At 37.4% G+C, this 22,117-nt stretch overlaps 1 protein-coding gene across 4 annotated transcripts in view; it reads left to right on the top strand.

Annotated features, from left to right (window-relative positions):
• Positions 1-22,117, top strand: part of Sobp (sine oculis binding protein homolog) — a 160,306-nt gene that overhangs the window by 20,669 nt on the left and 117,520 nt on the right. For 2 of the 4 annotated variants that reach the window (XM_046430496.2, XM_046430494.2), the window contains exon 4: positions 20,245-20,396. In XM_046430496.2, the coding sequence (XP_046286452.1) occupies positions 20,245-20,396 (152 nt within the window). Of the gene's footprint in view, positions 1-17,976; positions 18,340-18,758; positions 18,973-20,244; positions 20,397-22,117 lie in introns of all 4 variants that reach the window. The other 2 variants (XM_058575267.1, XM_058575270.1) reach the window with 2 other exon arrangements.

Raw genomic sequence — 22,117 nt, 5'->3', positions numbered from 1 at the left:
CTGAGATTATAGGTGTGCACCACTACATCTGGCTTAAGAAGGGATTTCTGAAAAAAAAAATCATTTACAAAGACCTTATAATAGTCTTTACTGCTTTACAAGAGTAACAGCACTTGGCTCCATGGACACACATCTGTTATCTGCAGTAGTTAGGAGGATTTGGGTCTCTCCATCTTATCAACCTCTGGTCAGAGCAACCAGGGTCAACTGTAGCCCAGTTGGAGCCAAAACCAGGAGTTTTTTCCTCCTCATTTCAGACTTGCACCATGATGACATTCTACTCCCAAGAATTAAAAAAAAAAATCAATTAAATTATTTGTGTAATTATTTTTGTTCACAAGATGAAATGAAGCTATATATATTATATACATAATATATATATTATATATATTATATATATTATGTATATAATATACATATATATATATCGAGTGAAGCTTCACTGCTGCAGAAAACACTGTGTATCTAGGAAACCACATTGTAGATTCGAATCTTTTGACAGGTTTTCCCACAGGCTTACAACTCGCCTGTTCTGAGTCCAGAATCCCTGGTAAATCCCTGAATACTTTAAAAATGAGATGCAATGCGAAAAAAGGATGGAATATACTTTTCTTGATGCATTCGTGTGGCAGTTTTGAATAAAATGTCTTTTGCCTCCAATGATAAGTGCCCGTATTTGTATTCCTCGCCATGTGCCCAAGGGTGAGGGAAAACGGGAGCCCGTCCACATTATGTGCCCAGGTTTATGCCCAGGTTCATGTGTAAGAAGATAAGCTCAGTCTCCTAAGGCCAGCTTGATCTCCTGTGTGCAGGAACGTCTGGCCTTTCTTTGAAAACAATGACCGTTTCCTGTTCTCCAGGATGGTTTGCATTCAGTGATCTTTTCCAATTTGTGTTCAGGCATAGTCATGGAAATATGATCTGTTTTTTCAGGCAAATCTTGAAATTCCTAAGAGGTTATAAGAACTGGACTCCAAGGAACAATTAGCTTAACTGAGAATATGGAAACACCCGCGTGATCTGCTAAGCTCTATGTATATAGCTGAGTAACCCACAGTTAATAAGCATGTTACTTTTTGGCTCTTACAAGTCTTACATGGAGTTGTTACTTGCAGGAAAGTGGGAATCAGAATGTGGTTTGCATTATGGTCATTATTTATTTTATCTGTTATTCAATATTCTTGGGGCTTGCATATGAATGATGTATTCCAAATAGCCATTGAGAAAACAGGATTTAATCAAAATTGCTTTGGCGTTTTATTTATTTGTCCAACTCTTAAAATATGATTATTAAATAAAATTACCTAGAGTTAATGGGATTTGGATGACTTACTATTTATGTACCAGATATATTTCTCAAAAAATAAAAAAGAGATTCACTGAACTTTCAGTTTCCTAAGTCACTTAGGATAGGGATAGGAAGAATTATGATGAATGGCAGGAATAGGAGCAGTTAATAACGTGATATAATCTCATCATAGTTAATAATTTCTGAATAATTCTTATGGGCTAGGCAATGTTCTAATAGATTATATCATTTAATTTTCACAATGAATTTATGAGGATGCCGCTGTTATTATTTTATAGATGAGTAAACTGAGACACAGAGAAGTTAAACAACATGCCTGAGGTCACATAAGTTATAAGTGGCAGAGTTGATATTTGAACCTATGCATTATTTCTCATATTCATAACCACAAGGTTATCCAAAACACTACATCAGTATTTTAGTTCATTAAGTATTTATTAAATGTTCTTTACATTGTACTAGACAAATAAATACAAATATATATCATTATCCCCGACTACTAAGAACTTACAGTATAACTGGCATATAATCAAAACATCATTACAGTTTCATTTTAGAATGTATGGTATAATTGTAACTGTATTTGGAGAGTGCAATGTGGAAGTACAAGGACTGTTAAAAGTAGTGTAGCTGGACGTGGTGGAGCACACCTGTAATCCTAGCAACTCAGGAGGCTGAGGCTGGAAGATCACAAGTTCAAAGCCAGCCTCAAAAACTTTAGGGAGGCCCTAAGCAATTTTGTGAGACCCTGTCTCAAAACAAAAAATAAAAAGGGCTGGGGATATGGTTCAGTGGTTAAGTGCATCTGAGATTAATCCCTGGTACAAAAAAAAAGTAAGGAGCCAGAAAGTCAGATAATCAAGAACTGTTATATATAGTTGAAAAAAAATGGTACCTGAAACAATATAGACTAGAAAGATAGTCATTTGAAATTCAAAGTAATAATAATAATAAAAGGCCCCAATTGAAACATTAACGTGTTAGGTAATTATGATATGGGTTCTGCTTTCTTTCTTTCTTTCTTTTTTTTAATACAAAGTTCTTTAAAAAAGTGTCAGGCAATTTTTGTATGTTTGATCATTCTTAATACTAGAAGAAATGTATAATTTGGTTGGTAGCATGGGATGGTAGAAAGACTGTCAGAGCAATAACCAGGAGGCCAGTGTAATTAATGCCAGCTCTGTCATTTATTACCTATCTAATCTTGAGCAAGTCACTTACCCTCTCTGATCCTTAGTTCCTCATCTGCAAATGATGTGGTTACCTTAGGTGACTTGTAATTTTCCTACATTTATAAGATCCTAATTTGTGACTTGTATAGTTAATCATTCACCTGATTTTATTATCTGAAAGGGATATTTTAGTATAAAAATATATTTTAATATATAGTTCTTAGTTGATTGAACAAATTTAAAGCGAACTCATCTATGAGTATAAGTATAGCAGTCAAAAATCTGGTGGGACATTTTCATGATGTTGTAAAATACTCTATAAATGTAAGCATTTCATTGAAAACCAGCACTACAAAATAAACTTTTTCTACCTTTAAAAAAAAAAAAAATCTGGTGGGAGATTTATGCCACTTAGGACACCTTCCAATGATTGTTAATATATTTACTCTGAATGAGTGAGTTGAAATAATAGATCTAATTTTAAAGATGAAAAGTGCTAGAAATAGGAAATGCAACTAAATAAAGACTATTATCATCCATATGCTATTAAACATAATTATTTAGTATTATTATTTTAAAATTAGATCTTTATGGTTATACTTAGTAGTTGGTTCATCCTAACAAACTCAGACATGCATGGAAATTAAATTCAGTTTGTGATAGACCTAATCATTTTGATGTTACACAGAGGCAGTGATCATTGGAAGTAATTCCTAGAATTTCTGTAAAAGAGAAGTCATATTATATTTAGCTTACCAAATCAGGCACAAGAAGAAACAGAAACATAAGTAGCCCTACATCTATTAAAGAAATCAAATAATTAAGTTCTTTTCATGAAGAATATTCTAGATCTAGATGGCTTCGGTGGTAAATTCTATGAAACATTTAAGGAAAAAATAAAACTGAACTTGGAGAAACTCTCTTAGGGAATAGAAAAAGAAGAAATACTTTCACTCATTTTATAATCCTGGCACAACATTGATCGAAGTATGTGCCAAGGGCATTTTAAGTAAGGCAAGTTATAATTTAATGTAATTGAGTTACATTAAAATTGAAAACTTCTGTTCATCATGAACATTGATGCAAAAATCCTGAACAAAATTATAGCAAACTAAGCCAAGTTATATGCAAGAGGATAATAAATCATATTTAATTTGGATTTTTTTTTCTAGGAATGCAAGGTTGGTTTGGTTTAAACTTTAAAAATTAGTCAATATAATTAGCCAAATTAACAGAATAAAGAAATATCTTATACAATCTTAGTAGATACATAAATATAATTTGACAAAACACAATAAATAATAAAAACTCTTGGAAAAGTGGGAGTAGACTAACACTTCCTTAATCTGACAAGAGATCCACAAAACACTCACAACAGACATGTCTAATGAGGAATTATGAGGAAATATTCAAAGTGTTCCCGTCAAGGTCAAGAACAAGAGAAAGATAACTACTATCACCTTTCTATTCAATTTTGTACTGGAATTCACAGAAAAATATAATAAGGTAACTATTACATTTTAAAGAGTTTTGAAAGGTAGAATGCCATTTTGAATAGATATCCAACTTAATCTATAGGTAAACTATTATAATTAATTAGTATACTTATCAAGATTTTTAAACATAAATCGATACCCTCAAATCAATTATAAGTCTATATACTAACCACAGAACAAAAAACAAAGCTTATGGCACATGCCTGTAATCCCAGTGGCTCCAGAGGCTTAGGAAGGAAGATCACAAATTCTATGTCAACCTCAGCAATTTAGCAAGGCCCTGTCTCAAAATAAAAAATAAAAAGAGTTGGGGATGTGTCTTAGTGGTTCAGTGCCCCTGGGTTTACTCCCTGGTACCAACAACTAACAAAAACCCAAAAAACAAGCAAAGCTTGAAAATATTACTTAAAATAGCATTAAACCTTAAAATACTCAGGAAATCTAAGGAAATATGTGAAAGCTTATTTCATCAAAAACTATAAAAATTGCTCAGAAAAATTAAAGAAAACATAAATCAATGGAGGAACATATCATGTTTATGGATCAGGGACTAAATATTGTAAAGAGGCATATTCTTCCTCAATTAATCTATGTATTTCATTTAATTCTGACAAGAATCCTGCCTTTCAATTTTGTGGAAATTAAAAGATTGTTTCTAAAATTTGCATGGAGAGGCAAAGGGGCAATAATATCCAAGACAATCTTGAAGAGAAAAAAAATTGGAAGACTTATATGACTAGGGCTCAAGGCTTATTATGAGGTTAGAATAATTAAAATGATGAAGTAAAAATGCAAGGATATATGGGGCTGGGGATGTGGCTCAAGCGGTAGCACGCTCACCTGGCATGCGTGCAGCCCGGGTTCGATCCTCAGCACCACATACAAACAAAGATGTTGTGTCCACCGAAAACTAAAACATAAATATTAAAGAAATTCTCTCTCTCTCTTAAAAAAAAAAGAATGCAAGGATATACACATAAATCAATGTGACAATGTCCAGAAACAAATATAATCCGTTCTTTGATTTATAGCAAAGGTTTAAGAGAGTTTAGGTAGCCATAATAAAATTTCATAGATTGGGTGGTTTAAACAATTCAAGTTTACTTTCTAATATTTCTGGAGACTAGAAGTCAAGATTAGGTGCCACCAGGGTTGGTGTCTGGTGAGGGCTCTTGCCTCCAGTTGCAGATGACTGCTTTCTTGCTCTTACCTCATGAAGTTGACAGACAGTAGGCTTTCTGGTGTCTCTGCTTATAAAGGCACTAATCCCATCACGAGAGACCCACCCTCAAGTCCTTATCCAACCGTCATTGCCCCTCAAAGGCTCCATTTCCAAGTACCATCACATTGAGAATTAGGGCTTCAACAGAAGAATTTGGGGAACATAAAGATTCAGTAGATGATAGCACAGATGACACTGTAGAGCAGTGGGGAAAGGGTAATCCTTTTTTTTTTTAGTAATGAAAATATAATTTCATATTTTATCATACTTATTCCTGTTTTTTAAGCTTTCGGATACTTTATTACACATACTATTTTTTAATTTGCTCTTTTTAGATATACATGTCAGTAGAGTGTACTTGTCCCTGATGTGGAGTTTCACTGGTCATGTGTTCATATATGAACACAGGAAAGTTATGTCCCATCATTCTACTATCTTTCCTATTCCCACTCTCCCTCCTTTCCCTTCATTCCCCTTTGTTGACTCCAGTGAACTTCCAGCCCCTCTTCCCCACATTGTGTGTCAGTATCCACATAAAGGATAATCTTTCCAATAAATGTGCTCATGGAAAAAAACGTGTTTCTTTACCTCATACCATTCACAAAAATCAATTTTAGACAGATTATTGTTTTTTTTGTTTTTGCCGTAGTACGAATTGAATCTAGAGGTATTCTACCAAAAAGCTGTACATTCCCAGCCCTTTTTTGTATTTTTAATTTTGGGGGGGAGGTTACCTGTGATTGGACACAGGAGCACTTGACCACTGAGCCATAGCCCTAGCCCCATTTTGTATTTAATTTAGAGACATGGTCTCATTGAGTTTTGTAGCACCTTGCTTTTGCAGAGGCTGGCTTTGAACTCACAATCCTCCTGCCTCAACCTCCCAACATGCTGGGATGACAGGTGTGTGCCACGGCACCCAGCTGTATTTTTAATTTTAAGACAGCATCTTACTAAGTTGCCCCGATTGTTCTTGAATTTGTGGTCCTCCTGCCTCAGCTTCCCAGGTAGCTGGGGTTACAGGCATGTGCCATTCTTCTCAGCCAGGATTATTATTCTTAATGTGGCAAGTAAAACAAAGAGTTTCTAGAAAGAGCTTAGAAGAATATATATGTAGTTAGGATAGGCTAGTATCCTTAAACTATGCACAAAAAACCACGCATCATAGAGGAAAATGTTGATTAGATAAACTATATTAAAATGAAATGTTTCTCTTTATAGAATGAAGTATTTCTGTTTACAGAATATCTTTTTAAAGAATAAAATGGCAAGTCATTGAATAGGAGATGGTGTTTATTATGTTTATAATATCTCAATACAAGGTTCATTTAAACATATATAAAGAATTCTTATAAATTCAGTGCAGTGGCACACATCTGTAATCCCAGCTACTGGTGAGGTCAAGACAGGTAGATTATACATTTAAGGCCAGCTTCAGCAATTTAGCAAGACTCTGTCTCGAAATAAAAAATAAAAAGGGCTGGGGGGATATAGCTCAGTGGTAAAGCATCCCTGAGTTTGATCCCTAGACCAAAAAAAAAAATGAACAAACAAACAAAAAATAACCATTATAAATAAAAAGAAAACCATCCAACAGAAAAATAAGCAAAAAAAAAAATATAAATAGGTACTGCACCAAAGAAAGTGTCCAAGTGATTAATAAATATGTTAAAAGTTGCTCAATTTCACTAATCATCAGGGATATAAAATTTAAGATCAATGAGATAACAGATCACACACATTAGAATGGCCGAGAAAGGCTAACATTACCAAGTGCTCAGGAAGATATGGAACAACTGAACTCTCATGCATAGCTAAATTAATATAAGTACTCTTTTTTCTTTCAAATATATTTTATAACTTTATTTTATTTTTTTTTATGTCGTGCTGAGGATAGAACCCAGTGCCTCACATGTGCTAGGCAAGTGCTCCACCACTGAGCTACAACCCCAGCCCCTAATATAAGTACTCTTGAAAGCTTATTGGCAATATCTATTATCTGAACTTAACATATATCTCAGCATCTGATAATTGCATCTTAGATTTGTACTTGAAATAAATGTGTGAATTTGTGAGACAGAAGAAGAATCTTTATAGAAGCCATTAAGCATTAGCATAACTAAAAACTGGAGACAACTCAAACATTCATCAGTAATAGTTAAGATGGACTCTTAGGGGTTCCTCAGATGGGTTTAGGTGGGCAAATGTGGGCCTTGAAGTGGAATGTGAAATTGTGTGCATATCATTTATGCATAAATTAGGGAAATCTTGTCCCTTTTTCTCAAAATGATCCTTGTCTCATAAAATGTTAAGAATCCTGCTTAGATATCTGTGTTTCCATGGTTAAAAAGAATTTTAACTCTTTAAAACTTTAGCAATTAAGTCCAATAATGTAATTTTGACATTTTAATCCTACATCTAGCCTGTTCATGACTATCTCAAATCATGTAGATTATTTAAAATCCCATCATTCTTTATTATGAAGGAATTATCCAGCTAAATGCAAATGAATCATGGTGAAGCCTAAAAATTAAATTTTAGGCATAAGGCATACATATCCCCTGTGTGGTCTACTTGAGTGTGACTTTTGATATGGTGCAAAATGGAGAGATATTAAGGAGAATGGGTGAAGGACAAAAGCAGACTTCACGATATTTCTACACTCATGGTTCTTATCAGTGGGTAACTTGGTCCCCGGGGAACAGGTGGGAATATCTGGAGACATTTTTGGTTGTTACAGCTGGGAGAGGGAATGTGGATAGAGGCCAGCAATGCTGCTGAACATCCTCTGATGCACAGGACAACGCACAACAAATGATCTGGCTGAAATGTCAGTAATACTGCACTTGAGAGACTATTCTACAGTGGTGGCAGCCTTGTGTAGGGACATTTGTGTGCACCACTCTGAATCCTCTTGGCTATGGGATTGCTGGTGTACTTTGACCAGCTTGGGCATGTGCCTTTTGAAAATATCCTGCCTTATGCCTGTGACATAGTTTCTAGTTCCCTGATGGGGGATTTCTCTGACTTGCCAGTTTGGACATCCCATGCATGACAATCATTCACTCATGTGCCAACTGAAAGTGTAAGGGAATTAGCAGACTAGATCAATGGGGGATGAGACCCAATGAATAAATTCTACCTCTTGTCCCCTGGGGAAATAGTTCTGAAGAACGTTTCATAAACTCCAATGATTACCTGTGTGTTTGAACACCAGCCTCCCTTAGCAGTGGCCAACCCAATAACACAGGCTTGTGCTATCTCTTCCTCCTTCCCAGGTTCATTCCACTTGTCTTTCTCTCCTACTTCCCAGAATCATATGCTCAATAATCCACCCTCATATATCTTTGTCTCAGATTCTGATTTCTGGGACATTCAGAATAAAGATACCATGTGTATGGAAGTCCACAGAGAAAGACCAGAAGTTAATGGAACATATTTGAAAAGTTAGAAAATGAATATTTATCTTTTCCCTTTAAAGTTCAGCATAAATATATAATAAAAGAGTGAAAACAAGAGTACCAGTTTCTTAGTGATGTAAATATTGTGGTCCTCAGAAAGAGCCATTCTAAAATTGACCTATCATCCAAAGCAATTGCTCAGCTTCTTATAGTAAGGATGGGGGACAACAGTGGTGACCATACAGAAGGAAAAATAGTGAAGTAATTTGGTCAGAGATTCAAGAAAAAGTAAAGGAAAAAGAATACCCTTTGCCTGCACTCCTTTAAATGGATCTTGTTATTTTCAGAGATTTAGAATCCTAGAATTTTATTTAGAAGGTGCCTATGAGTACATCTAGTTAAAGGCTCTGTTTTACAGATGAAGAAAATGAGGTCTAGAGAGACTAAATGACCTTCTCAAGGTCATTTAGTTGCATTAATGGTTGAAACCAGACCAGAACCCACTTTTGAAGTGGGAATACCATCTAATTATCAATACTAAATCACATACTCCTATGATTCTGAAGGCAGCCTAGAACTTTTCTTGGCATTATCTAAGCTCTTTTTGGGATTATGACCTATTTGGGATCATACATTCAAGATACCCTGCCCCAGGTCTCCAAGGAGAAATGCTAGCTGTGCCTTCCTTTGTTTGTTAGAGGATGTCTGTGTTTCTGGTTATTCTAGGGGCATTCCCAATGCTAAATTTTCAAAGTTCCTATTAAATTGAGAAGACTTAGTTTGTGAATTTGGTTGACAAAAGTAGAAATAATGATCCCATTCTGTTCTGAAGCTTTTCACTGGTATTTCCCTCTAAGCCAACTTTGTTCTGAGTGATTACCAAAGATGGTGCCCTTGGCTTGTCAGGATTCTGCTTTCCTCCCCTCTTAGGCTGAATCCCTAGGTCAACATTTCATTCTAGTGAACAAGGTAGACATGGTTCCTATCTTACCTGGCTCACAGTTTGGTGAAAGAGATAGACATAAAACAACAACAACACACCTCAATCAAATGAAGATTATCACCTCCAGACTGCTGTGAGATCTGACCAGGTTTGAAACCAGGGAAGACCCTCCTAAGATGAGGATTAATATATAATAGAAAGGACTGAATTGGTCAAGGATTTTGGGGTACAGGGTGAGGAAGCAGCACATGTATAGGCTCAAAATGGAAAGAGCCCTAAGGAAGGGCCAGAAGCCAGAGTCCTTTAGTGTAAATGGGCTGAGTTGCTGGCCTGGTCATGGGGACTGCTAAGACCATGCCAAGGAGTTCCACCTTCATTTTGAGGGCAGTGGATGCCACTGAAGGGTTTTGAGCAGGTGAGAGCAGTGGTCAGATTTATGTTTAGATTTCCCTGGAGACAGGGTAGAGAGAATGAACTCCAGTTCATTCTCTCTACCCTGTGAATGAATAGGAGTGTGAGGAGGCCACTTGTACTATGGGCAGGAAGTCTTGGTGGCCTCACTGGGATGGAGAGCAGTACAATCTATGCCTGGCATATAAGTAGACTTGATGAATATTTATTGAATGAACAAATGGGTATATTATAAAAATATTTAAGGAGAACAGAATGGGAAAGGTGAGATGGAGAAGAATGCAGCTTTCTGCCAACAAATAACTGGGTGGATGGGAAACATGGTAAAGGAGCCTGGCTGAGGGGTGTGTGTCCAAGTGCAGTTTTGGACATGACTTGCTAAGATGTCTGAGAGGCTTTGGACATAGAAGCCAAAAGCTAAATTAGATAAGTATTTTGTTAATAATGTCCAGTCAGTTTGTCTTGATTCTTTTAATAATGCTTTTCTTGCTTTTAGGTGCTTATATAAAACAGCTTTAGTCCTAATATACCACCATTTGTATTTCTTTGGAGATAGCGTCCCTTGAGGCATGGCAGAGGCTCAGATTAACTTTTCTATCAGCAGCAGACTTGCTGGTGCACACTTTTTGACTTGACTCCCTCGTCCCTAATCATGTACATCATGGGCTGGATGCTGAGTGGGCTCCGGCCATAGGGGGAAGAGAGGTTCAGTAGAGAACCTCTCTACTGCAGCATTATTGTCCCAGAGCATCTTAGATTATTCAGAGGGTCAGATTCAAGGTTCAGGGATGAGAGACAAGATTTTACTTAGCCCCTGTCTATGGCAGTCACCCAGAGAATAGGAATCGTCCAGTCTGTTAAGAGCAGTATTACTCTCCTTTTGCCTTATTGTTGATTTCTGCCATTTTCTTTAGGATTTTACAGGAAAAGATTTGCCTGCTCTGAGTTTGATGCATGTAATAGACACTTTGGGACTTTGTGACCATGGATGTCTCTGGTCAATCTGGCAGACTTGTAGGTGTTGGTCAGTGTGTCCAGCTCTGGCCACATGGCTGTCTTTCTGCCCAGTGCAGACAAAGGAGGCTCCTGGCAACTAAGGAGCCAATTCTGGGCAAAAGAGGAAAAACCTTCCTGATAATTAATGACCCACATGGAAATGCTTATGCCTCAGTGCTAATGTAGGGCAGTGGAGCAGCATGCCCCGGGGAGACTTCCTCAGAAGTTCAGACCTGGGAATCTTCTGTGAAAAGACATGTCCATGGTCAAATTTGTGAAATACAGCACAATTGATGTCCCTCTTAAAGACTCTTAATTATACATTGGTGGAACCAAAATGTCCTGCAGTAAAAAGTCTATTGTTGAACTTTGTTTACCCTTGGGGTTTCTACATATTTAATCATGGACGCCTTTTTAAAAATAACACCCAGTTAGTACCCCATGAGATGAGTGTGTGTGAAATGTGCTTTGGGAAATGTTGCATATAGGTCTCTGAGTTTTCCTTATTCTGAAGTTTTACCTTTTCCCCTTCTACTCCAATTTATTTATTTATTTATCTACCTACTTATTTATCTATCTATTTATTTATTTATTTTTGTGGTTGTAGATGGACAGAATGCCTTCCTTCCTTCCTCCTTCCTTCCTTCCTTCCTTCCTTCCTTCCTTCCTTCCTTTCTTTCTGGTGGTGCTGAGGATCAAACCCAGTGCCTCACACATGCTAGGCAAGTGCTCTGCCACTGAGCCCCAGCCCCAGCCCCCTACTCCAACTTCTTTAGGATGAGAATATAGACTCCACAGCAGATACTGAGATTCAGAGACGAGGTTGTTAAAGAGACTTACAAGGACCCCCTTCACTGGCAAATCAGAGCAATCATCGGGAGATATTCAAATCAATGTCAGGGACCCAGCCAGAGCCACTGTGCTTAGTAGTGTCATGTTAAAGAATCCCAGTTAAGTGTGGTATTCAACAGAGAATTGCAGATTGAGTGTCCCTTATTGGAAATGCTCAGAACCAAAAGTGCTTTGGGTATTTTAGATTTGGAAATATTTGCATGTATGTATGAGGATATCTTGGGGATGGAACCCAAGTCTAAAAAAGAAATTCATTTATGTTTAATATATACCTTGTGCTCATAGCCTGAATGGAATTTTATATATGCGGTACCTGCATTTTGTGATCCATCAGGAATTTTTCACTGTGGTATCCCCTTGGCCCTCAAGAAGTTTTGGATCTTGGAACTTTTTGGATTTCAGGTTTATAGAATAGAGATGCCCAATTTATACTATTTTTGTGAGTTTATGGTCTATTTTCTTTCTTTGTTTTAGTGTTGGGAAGATATGTGGGGAAGGGATGTAAAACAACTTCATTTTGTTTTGATTCTGATTTCCACAAAGAACTCACTGGACTTTTCTCTGGTCTTCTTTAACTAGAAACACAAGAAGATGAACTTTCTATAATTTGAATTGTTTCTGGGTCAGCTACATTCCAACTTGTTGGTCTTTGTTTAGTTTCACTCTTAAATCTGTCCTCTGTTCATTTCCACTGTCACTTATGTGTTCAGGATTTCATCCCTTTTCCTCTCTTCTCCTATGCATTCATTCATGTATCTGTCCACTTATTCATTCATTCAACATGGTTTGAGTACTGTTGTGTGCGAGGCACTGAACACACAAGGGAAAATGAGATGTGGACCCGGCTCTCATTTTGCTCAAGACTTCTAGATGTGGAACTGGATTCCAATCTTTCTGAATTCTGATCCATCCTGCTGAAGTAACATTTCTCAATACACCTGGGATCCCATCAGATGTTATTGAGAAACACCTAGGAGTTTCTTGTTATATATGAAATAAAGAAGAGCCCCACACCCCCACAACCAAGTGACATTCACTGAGCTCCTTGTTTAGGCCCATGAACATTGGTCTAATCTCCAAATTCCCTTCACACAAGTCTTGGTCAAATGCATGCCTTTCAGGACTCCTGCCTACCCTCAGCTGTTTGCCACTCTGTCCTTTCCATATGAATTTCCTCCCCCTGCAAGTCCTTCAAGATCCAACTCAAATGTGCTTTAACTCTCCAGCATCTCTCAGAACGTCTGTCATTGCGTTCTACCTGTCCTATGAGGAGCCACACTTTCCTACCTTTTTTCCTGCAAGTGAGCCATGTCTTATTCAACCCAATATCCTTGACCAGTTACCCAGCACAGGGACCTGTGTGTAAATGTTTATTTATTCCTGGAATCACACCCTTTCCATCTCTACCTATCTATATCTACATAGAACACACAGATAAATAATTAAATATGGACCAGAAGAGTTCCATTAGTAAATTGAAAATTAATTTTAAATTCTATCATTATTCTGTTATTTTAAGTGCTCATTTCTTTAACTTATTGGAACCCAATTTTGGTTTATGTGTAGAGATTAGATTTTATTTCAGGGTTAAGTACTAGTCTATTTAAAGGAGTGTGAACTATTTAAATTCTTGAAATCCCTTCAAATCTAATTTCAAGAGAAAACTAGGGATATTTTAGGTATTACAAAGACTCATATAGTTGCATGGGCCTCTATCATTTAATTGTATCTGTCCCTTTAATGAGAAAAAAGCGCAATAAAATTTTATTAATTCAGACTCTTCTGTTTGGGAATTTTCGTCAGCTCTGTTACCAAGGTGGCAGACGTTTTTAGCTGCTACTCTGATACTTTTTAAAGGAGCAAACTTCTCAGACACTTAGGAAGATCCACCCATGTGTGGATGGTTAATGTAATAATTACAAAGAATTCCCATCTATTAATTACAGAATATCTGGCACTGCAGTGATATATTTGGCAACACCTTGTCAACTATTAATTCAAGTTAAGTAAGTTTTTAAAAGAATAGCAGTAAGTGAGGCTTTTATTAATTCTCATGGCTTTACTCTTAATCTTAGTGAAATTTAACCAGTTACTGGGTTGTTCCTTGTATTCAAGGGTCATGGTTTTACAGATGTCCTCCATGGGAGGAGAGGGGATTAAAGAGAGTAATGTCTGGTCACTAGGCCTCTGGAGATTGTGTATAGCTGACACTTATCATTTCTTGTGGCTCTAATTGTCTGTCATTCTAAGGAAGCTCATTTACATATAGAAAGTACATACTTTCTTTCATTTGATCCTCATTTCAACTTTGCAGCTTCATTAGAGTGGATGTTCCTATCCTCTTTGTCATTTTGCCCATATCCCCTGACTAGAATGGGTGATATTAGTAGTTTAACAATGTCTCTGTCTCTCTGCACTCAACCCCATTGTCTTTCAAATAGTAGCAACCTAGGTTTGCAAGGCATTGAACATCTATTACCTCTTTTACTTAAAAAAGTCATCACCCCCTTGAGACTGTCATAAGCATCTGCCTGTTGCATCTCTTTCCCAGCAACTCCTGCCTATATGCTATTCTTCCATATGCCTGTCAACATCTACTGGTTTTATAGACATACTTAAAAGGCACTCTGAGAATATTTGACATTATGTTACAGTGTATAATGATACAGACAGTATTTTTTTTTTTTTTTGGTCTACTCTGGTTTCCCTCAGGGTCCTCCAGCTATATGCCCAAGACTAGACATCAGCTAAGCAATGACCAGAAACTTCTATGCCCCACCCTCTGTCCTCTATCCCCCTTGCCCTTGTCATTGGAACCCTATCCCCAGCAGTTTCCCCCAATTCTTGTGAACAGTTGCTCTTCAGAAAGAATCACTCATGCCGGGCATGGTGGTACACACTTATGATCTCAGTGACTCAGGAGGCTGAGGCAGAAGAATTGCAGGTTCAAAGCCAGCCTCAACAATTTAGTGAGGCCATCTGAAAATAGAAAATATAAAGGGGCTGGGATGTGGTTTGGTGGTTAAGCACCGCTGGGCTCAATCCCCAGTACCCCCCCCCCCCCCAAAAAAAAAAGAAAGAAAGAATAGAAGCCATTATTTATAAATATGTATTGAGCTTCCTTGCTTGCAGGGAATTTGTATTTTAATGGGATATAAAACACATTAGCCAAAGAAATGATGCTCCAACAGTAGAAATGAATTTCAGTGAGCAGTGGAGGAGTAATTTTTTGAAGTCTGCGTAGTCTTACTGGCACCCTTGAAATTATAGATGTAGTTGTTCTCCCACTTCATCCACATGGAAAGCCAATCTTATTCATGTCCTGTTGTGATTCCCTGCTCCTTAAAAAAGAGAGAGCTGGCAAGAGCATTGCTAGCCTGCAAACAGAATAGCTTCCTGAGATCCACATATTACTGGTTCTATGTTATCAGTTAGTGTTGAAGTAGCACTTGCTGGTGCAAGTTCATATGGAACACATGCAGCAGAGCCAGTCTCACAGTCATAAAGAAGTAAAGGCTTGCACTGCAGACCTTTAACTTAAAAAAAAAAAGATCAATCAGGAAATATTGATTAACACTTCAGCTGTCTCAAAGACATTTTGACCTTTTTGATTCCATTTTGTCTACTGGAGTGTCACTGAGCAGTGTTCTTTGTAAGTAGCAGAATCTGTGACAGTTTCTAGTCCTATTTGTGGAGGGAAGTTTGTGTGGATGGTATGTAATCTTACATGCTTAGAAAGGTCTGGTCTCCAAGGTGTAGTGGTCAAGAGCTAGGCCTGTCAAATCAGATGTCTGGGTCTTCATCTAGACTTTGATATGTACTCATGTGTAAGCTGGAGCCAATTAGCCTCCAAATTCATGTTCCCACCTGCAAAATGAAGATAGTGAAGATAGTGTTAGTACCTGCCTGTTGGTTGGGGGTTGTGATTAAGATGACATGATGTTGACCAATGATGACGTGCACTGTGCCTGATACTGAATAGTGGCTGTCTACTTATTTATTTTATTTTATGGATCAGTAATTCAAGTTTTACCCCAGGTCTCCTTTTGTCTTTATTGCAAAAAAAAAAAAAAAAAAGCAAACTTTAACCCCAGTTACTTGCCTGCCTTCCTCTCCCCCACCTCCTCAATGCTGGGTTTTGAACCTAGGGCCTTATGCATGCTAGGCAAGCACTCTACCACTGAGCTAAGTCCCAGCCTCTTTATTTCCTTCTTAAATATAGCTGCTCCAATGAGTTTGACAGAATGCTGCCCAGGTCATGGGGAACACATAGGAGTCTCCTCAGACTGCTTTGTAACTTAACTCAAATATAATTCAATTCTTGAAATGATTATCTGAATGTCTGCATTCTAGGAACTACTGGAGAAAATAGATATCACCAGCAAATATTTTCAGAATTTTTTCCTCAGTCTTGGACTCTCATGAGAGTTGCAAAGGGACTCCCATGAAAGTTACAATTAAAATTACAGTTTAATTGCTTGGGGTTCATTAAAGCCCTCCTGTTTTTCTTCTGCCCCTGGTCACGTAAGCTAGTATATGTGTTTATAGCCATGATTCAAATGCCCCAAGAAACTCACTGGCCAATGGCCATCCTTATTTCTAAAAGTCACCAGATAAGGCAATTTCTGAAACAACTTCAGCAAGGCATTCCAGAAATGCTTAATCTCATACTTCTCTTCACTATAATAAATAAATACAATTTTGATTTCATCTTCGAGTAATTAATCTGAACTTTCCCTTCTGGAATGTAAAGTGGAAAAATGTTCTATAGCTCTTTGAAGATTAGATTAGAAAGAAAATGCCCTGAACATTCTGTTTAATTAAATCCTAAAGAGGTGGTACAGACTTTTCATGATTAATTGAAACATGAATATTTTGGCTGATGCATATTTATATGACATCTTATGAAATTTTTATCATTTTATATAAACCAGTCACTCTGGGATTGTGATTTAATGCTGTAAACATTTTGCATTGTTCATTATAAAAATACACAGGCTAATGGCTGTAAGATATTCAATATAAAAATCTGTAGTGTGAATCTTCCTTGAGGTAATCTCAAATCTCTCATGGCAAGACTTTTAGTCTAAATATTATATTGGAAATCAGGTTTTTTTCTAGTTTAAAGAAATATTTTTTTTACATAAAAAGTTTAAACTATATAAGTTAGAAAAGTGAAATTTCTGGGGCCTTCTGTTTTGCCAGTGTAAAGTATGCTTGTGATTACCAGATTTAAGGCAAAAAAAAGCGAGGTTGAAATGAACTGATCCCTATGACTTTGATTACTTAGGCAAAGTTCAATTTTCTAAGGATGTTGTCATGCCAAGATGGGGCCGTATGTCATATCTGGTGGCAGAATCTGAGCTGCGATTTGGCTGGCAAAATGAATTTAGATAACCAACAGTTCTTTTTTAGTTTCTTAAGTCTAATAGTAACATAAATGACTTATAAGACTGGAATACCTGAGATACCTGAAAGTGTTTTCTTGAACTTTTGGAATAATAATGCATTTATCATTAGCTATTGATAAGTTTCATGATAGAAAAAGAGAAATCTGATGAAAGTTTTTCCAAAGTGTTTGCCTTTATGAAACAGAACTTTATTAAAAATGGAGAGAAATACTGATTTATTTAACAAGACAGATGCTAACCACCATTCTAAGAGTTCTGCACCTGTCAGATAACAAGAGTGCACAGTTCTTTTGTCTCATCTTCCCACATTGTTACTTTGCAGCAAGAATGATTTATAAAATAATCTGCTTTACATTCTACTTTTGTTGTTGTTGTTTATTTGTTAGGTCTATTGTAAGAAAGTATCTTTTCCTCTCTTTAAAAAGTGACAGGTGGATCTGTCTGGTGATGATGGAAGTGTGAGAAGGACCTGAAGCGGCCTTTTGGTCCCCGGCATCTTTCCTCCAGGCCAGGTCCCAGCCCAGGGCCTTCTTGTAGCTTTGTCCTCTGCCCTTTCTCATCTTGGTTGTACTCCATTGTAATTAAAGAGACAGCACTTAAGGAAGGAATTTCATGTTTTATTTCCCAAATCACCCCTTTAAAGGAAGATGAAATGCTGGGAACCTAATGCATGTTTTCAAATGGCTCCCTGGGAAGTGGATCTTCTCATTAAACCGTGAGAACAAATCATTCTCCCCCTTAAATTTTTTTTTTTTCCTTACAGAGTTCATCAGAATCAAGCTTTTTTCGAATGGATCATTTGTGAGAGTTCTGCTGTTATTGTCTTATTTTTCAGGAATTTAAGATTTTTAAGGCATCCTGTTGATTAGGAAAATCGAAACTGTTAATACTAGTTAGTTTAGTAATGATGGATAATTATTTTAAAAGATGCTACTTCTATTCCACGTACAGTGGCACATGCCTATAATCCTAGCTACTTGGAAGGCTGAGGCAGGAAGGTCTCAGTTTCAAATTCAGCTTCAAGTTTCAAATTCAGCAATTTACCAAGACTCATTCTCAAAGGAACAAACTAAAAACAAAACAACTACTTCTAGCCTAATTTAAGAAAATTGTGCTATACTCTAAGGTAGATTTTAGAGCTTTGTTAATTTTTCATAACATAAAATATCTATATGTAGACTGATGCCACATTAGAAATCATATAAAAGATGTTTCCTTTGACTACAAGTCATTAAATGCAGTAATTGTTTTACATTTGAATTTATATTTAATTGTTTTATATTTTAATTCATATTATGACTTCATTTAAAGGAAGTCATGATATAAAATATGTTTAACTAATATCAAAGATCACTTTTTAGACTGTCTCATTGGATAATTGACAGTAGATCACAATCTGTAATTTGTGAACTAGAAAAGATCATTAAAATGACAATATTTATTCCATTAAGGTAAATAAAATGCTGCATGTGGTTCTGAGTGATGATATTCAGAGGAAAAAACCATATCACTGCATTACAAATTAGTTTGCTTCTAATTTTGCAGGCTGATGACCACACTGCCTCAAACCAAATCTTTTCCCTGGAAATGGAATGATTGCATGACAGACTCTATGAACCATGAATATGTCAACAACTCATGGACCAGGCCTTGCTTAGCAATTAGTCTTTGGGGGATTTTATTCAGAGATCAGACAACACTATACCAGAGCTTGTTGGGGATTTTGTGATTACCATTCATATCTGGAGCATGAGTCTGGGTTAGTTCAAAAACAAAAAAAAATCCCATGAAGGAAGAAGAGCTGTGGCTAATAGTGCCAACCAGACACATATACACACATAGACACACGCACATACACATTCAGTTGGCAGTATAGAGAATGCTCAAGATACAGCAAAAGCTCCTAGGAAGCAGCAAGGAAATATTTCTTAGGCTTCTAAAGCCTCCTTTCATTCCCCCTAAAAGAGGCCAGTGTCTCTCCTTTGAGTATCACCATCTCAACTTTTCATAACTTATCACCCGCACTATGATTTACTCAATATTTTATTAACCAACTCTTTTTAAAAGCCTATGTTTATTTTAAGCAGTAATGGTTGTGATATCATAGTCTCATTGTGCCAGTTATATTTGTTTCTTCTCATGCAAAGGAAAAGAAAGGCAGCATTTTAAATATTAGAAATATTTGTTACCACCTGAAGTCACTCTGAGCTACCTTTTGACATGACTGACTGGTCCTCCAGGAGCCAGGAGGACCACCAGTCTGGATGAGAAAGATTTGACATCCCTATTACCATCCCTCCATCCAGGGACTAGGAGCCATATCACATGGAGGAGAATTTAAATCAGTCCTGCATCTCCCTGAGGACATCAGCACCAGAAGCCTGCATTGTAGGAAACTGCTCAGCCAGCCAGGCTTCTCCCTTCCCATTGCCAGAATCTGGCCACTTACATCTTCCTTTTTTTTTTAATTTTTTTAACTAAACACAAGGTTTGGAAATCATTATATTTCAAGAGTAAACAACAGCTCATGTCATTTAACAGTAATGGGGAACATGCCCCGGTGGAGTCTGGCCCCTGATTGTCAAGGTTCATGGGAGGGCATTGCATTTGTAGGTTAGTACTCTACAAATTATCTTACCCAATGCAGGTCTTGTAGACTTGAAGCAGGACCTTCGAAGAAATGGGTCATTTATTTTACAAGCTTTATTACTTCATTCCTGGTGCCGGTTAGGCAGATTGAAACTAGGCTGAGAAGTCCGAGGAACTCTTGTGGCTCTGCAGTCATGCTCTGGTTTTTAAGTAAATGCTTTTTGGAAACTTAGGGAAGGGTGCAGTGGAGAGGGCGAGAGCAAGAGCTAGCACTGAGCACCCCCTCTCCCACCCCCACCCCCAGAGCTGGCCATCCTACTCAGAAAATGGTAGGGTCTGCAAATTGAGATCAGACCTCAGGAGCTGTCAGGTTCAGGGTGCGTCTAAGTTTGAAGGGATGTTTGCTTCTGATATGAACATTTTTCTTATACTTTTATTATAGAAGATGATGTGTCAAATGTACAAATAATGTGTGCCTGGTGCCAGAAAGTGGGAATCAAGCGCTATTCCCTGAGTATGGGAAGCGAGGTGAAAAGCTTCTGCAGCGAGAAGTGCTTTGCAGCCTGCCGGCGAGCCTACTTCAAGAGAAACAAGGTAAGCCGCCTTAGAGGGGCGCCCCGCGGCCTCCCACCATGTGCGCATGCGCCTCGTAGACTCAGTCCAAGCCGCGCCCCCTTTCCCTTTTGTACTTTTATTCCTTGTTTTGTCCGTTTTCTTCCTCTGTCATGCTCAACTTTTTGGAATAAGGAATCCCTTCTAACGTGTAACCTTGTTCTTCAGTTTCTCTTGGCTTGGTGTTTGAATTCTGAGAGGGTGAATGAATCTGATGGGGACACCCTGATCACAGCTGGTATCCTCATTGGCAGTCTTTTCAGTAGCAGAGGGCAGTCTAGAGCCCATGAAAGATTAAGTGGTAGCAACGTCTTCCTAGAGCTGAGAAACTAGCCACAGAAGCATGGCCAGAAAGCTTTAGTCCACCCAGTTTAATTCTTACTCTCAATGGGAATACTGCTGTTGCTCTTTCCAAACTTGACCCACAAATTCTAGTCAGGAAAAACGTCACGTCTCCTTGACACTCTATGTTAAAGTTGATTTATCTTGACAAAAGGGGAAATCATGAGTACATAAACCATCATTGCTTACACAACCAAGTATTTGTGAGAAGCATGGTGGGTAACACAGGGACAGCCATAGTTATAGTTTTTATTTTGTTTTAAAAGACATCCTAGGTCTGAAGATGTCCTTTTCCAATATTATTAGCCACCATCAATGGGAAATGGGATGCATGATGTTTTTCACACACACACATACACACACACACACACTTTCTCTTTCTCTCTCACACACACAGTCTCTTTCTCAACAATTTTTTAATCTTTAAAAAATGCTATAACATTTTGCCACCAAGTACTGATGTTAAATGCTAGTCCTTGATTATTTTTCGTTGATCTGTAAAGCTTCCTTTATAAAACAGTCTACATTTTGCTAAGCATTTTCCTTTCCATAATACAAAATCAAAATCAGTTCTTTCTTGAAGCAAACAATTATTATTTTTAAAAAGTCTAATGTTTGCCATTCTGAAATGCTAAGCATGGGCTTACTGCATTGCAAGAAGCACTGTTGCAGCAAATTATCTGCTGCAAATTTGGGTCACATTCATTCTGCCAAAAACATAATGCCTAAAGAATTAGGCTGCAGAATTCAGTGGGGTGGAATTTTAGTAGCGGTCTTTAAGAATTAGGCTCATAATCTTCATTGGAACATGGAGTCAAGTAAGGAAATTGTCTGGAATTCTTTGGGGATGGTCAACAGTGGAGTTCACTTTCCCTTGGGAGGGGCCAGTGAATCTGGGGAGGAGGGTGAGAAGAACATGCCTGGGAGACACGTTTTGTTTTAATATAGGAGGATTAAAATGATCTCCAAGACCCTGGGGCTCCCATTTTGAATGCTGAGCGCTGGAGTAACAATCCCAGGAGTGGGCCCAGAGCTTTCTTCTTCAAAGCCCTACTTACCACAACAAAATACTTTGCATTCCATCCCAGAAGATGGCTATAGAACAGGGCTTTTTGTCTTCTATAATTCTGAAGGGTTAAGGTTCTGAATCTTGATGAGCTGCTTGTAGTGAATGAAATCAAGCAAGATGTATTTGTCACAACCCTGATGACACATATGACACTTTGCAAAGTGATTTACTTTATAGTAAGCCTTTGAAGAAAGGCACCTGATACCACTTGGAAAAGCAGTCCAGAATACTATATAATGTATAGGCTTTTTTTTTTTTTTTTTAATCATTATGATGCTTAAGGTCAAACTGA

This window comes from Marmota monax, unplaced genomic scaffold (assembly GCF_021218885.2).
Source record: "Marmota monax isolate L192 unplaced genomic scaffold, Marmota_monax_Labrador192_F-V1.1 WCK01_AAM20220418_F8-fsc00013, whole genome shotgun sequence".
In the NCBI taxonomy this organism is placed as follows: domain Eukaryota; kingdom Metazoa; phylum Chordata; class Mammalia; order Rodentia; family Sciuridae; genus Marmota; species Marmota monax.
Note: the sequence above shows the minus strand (reverse complement) of the source record. Positions and strands in the feature narration are given on the sequence as shown.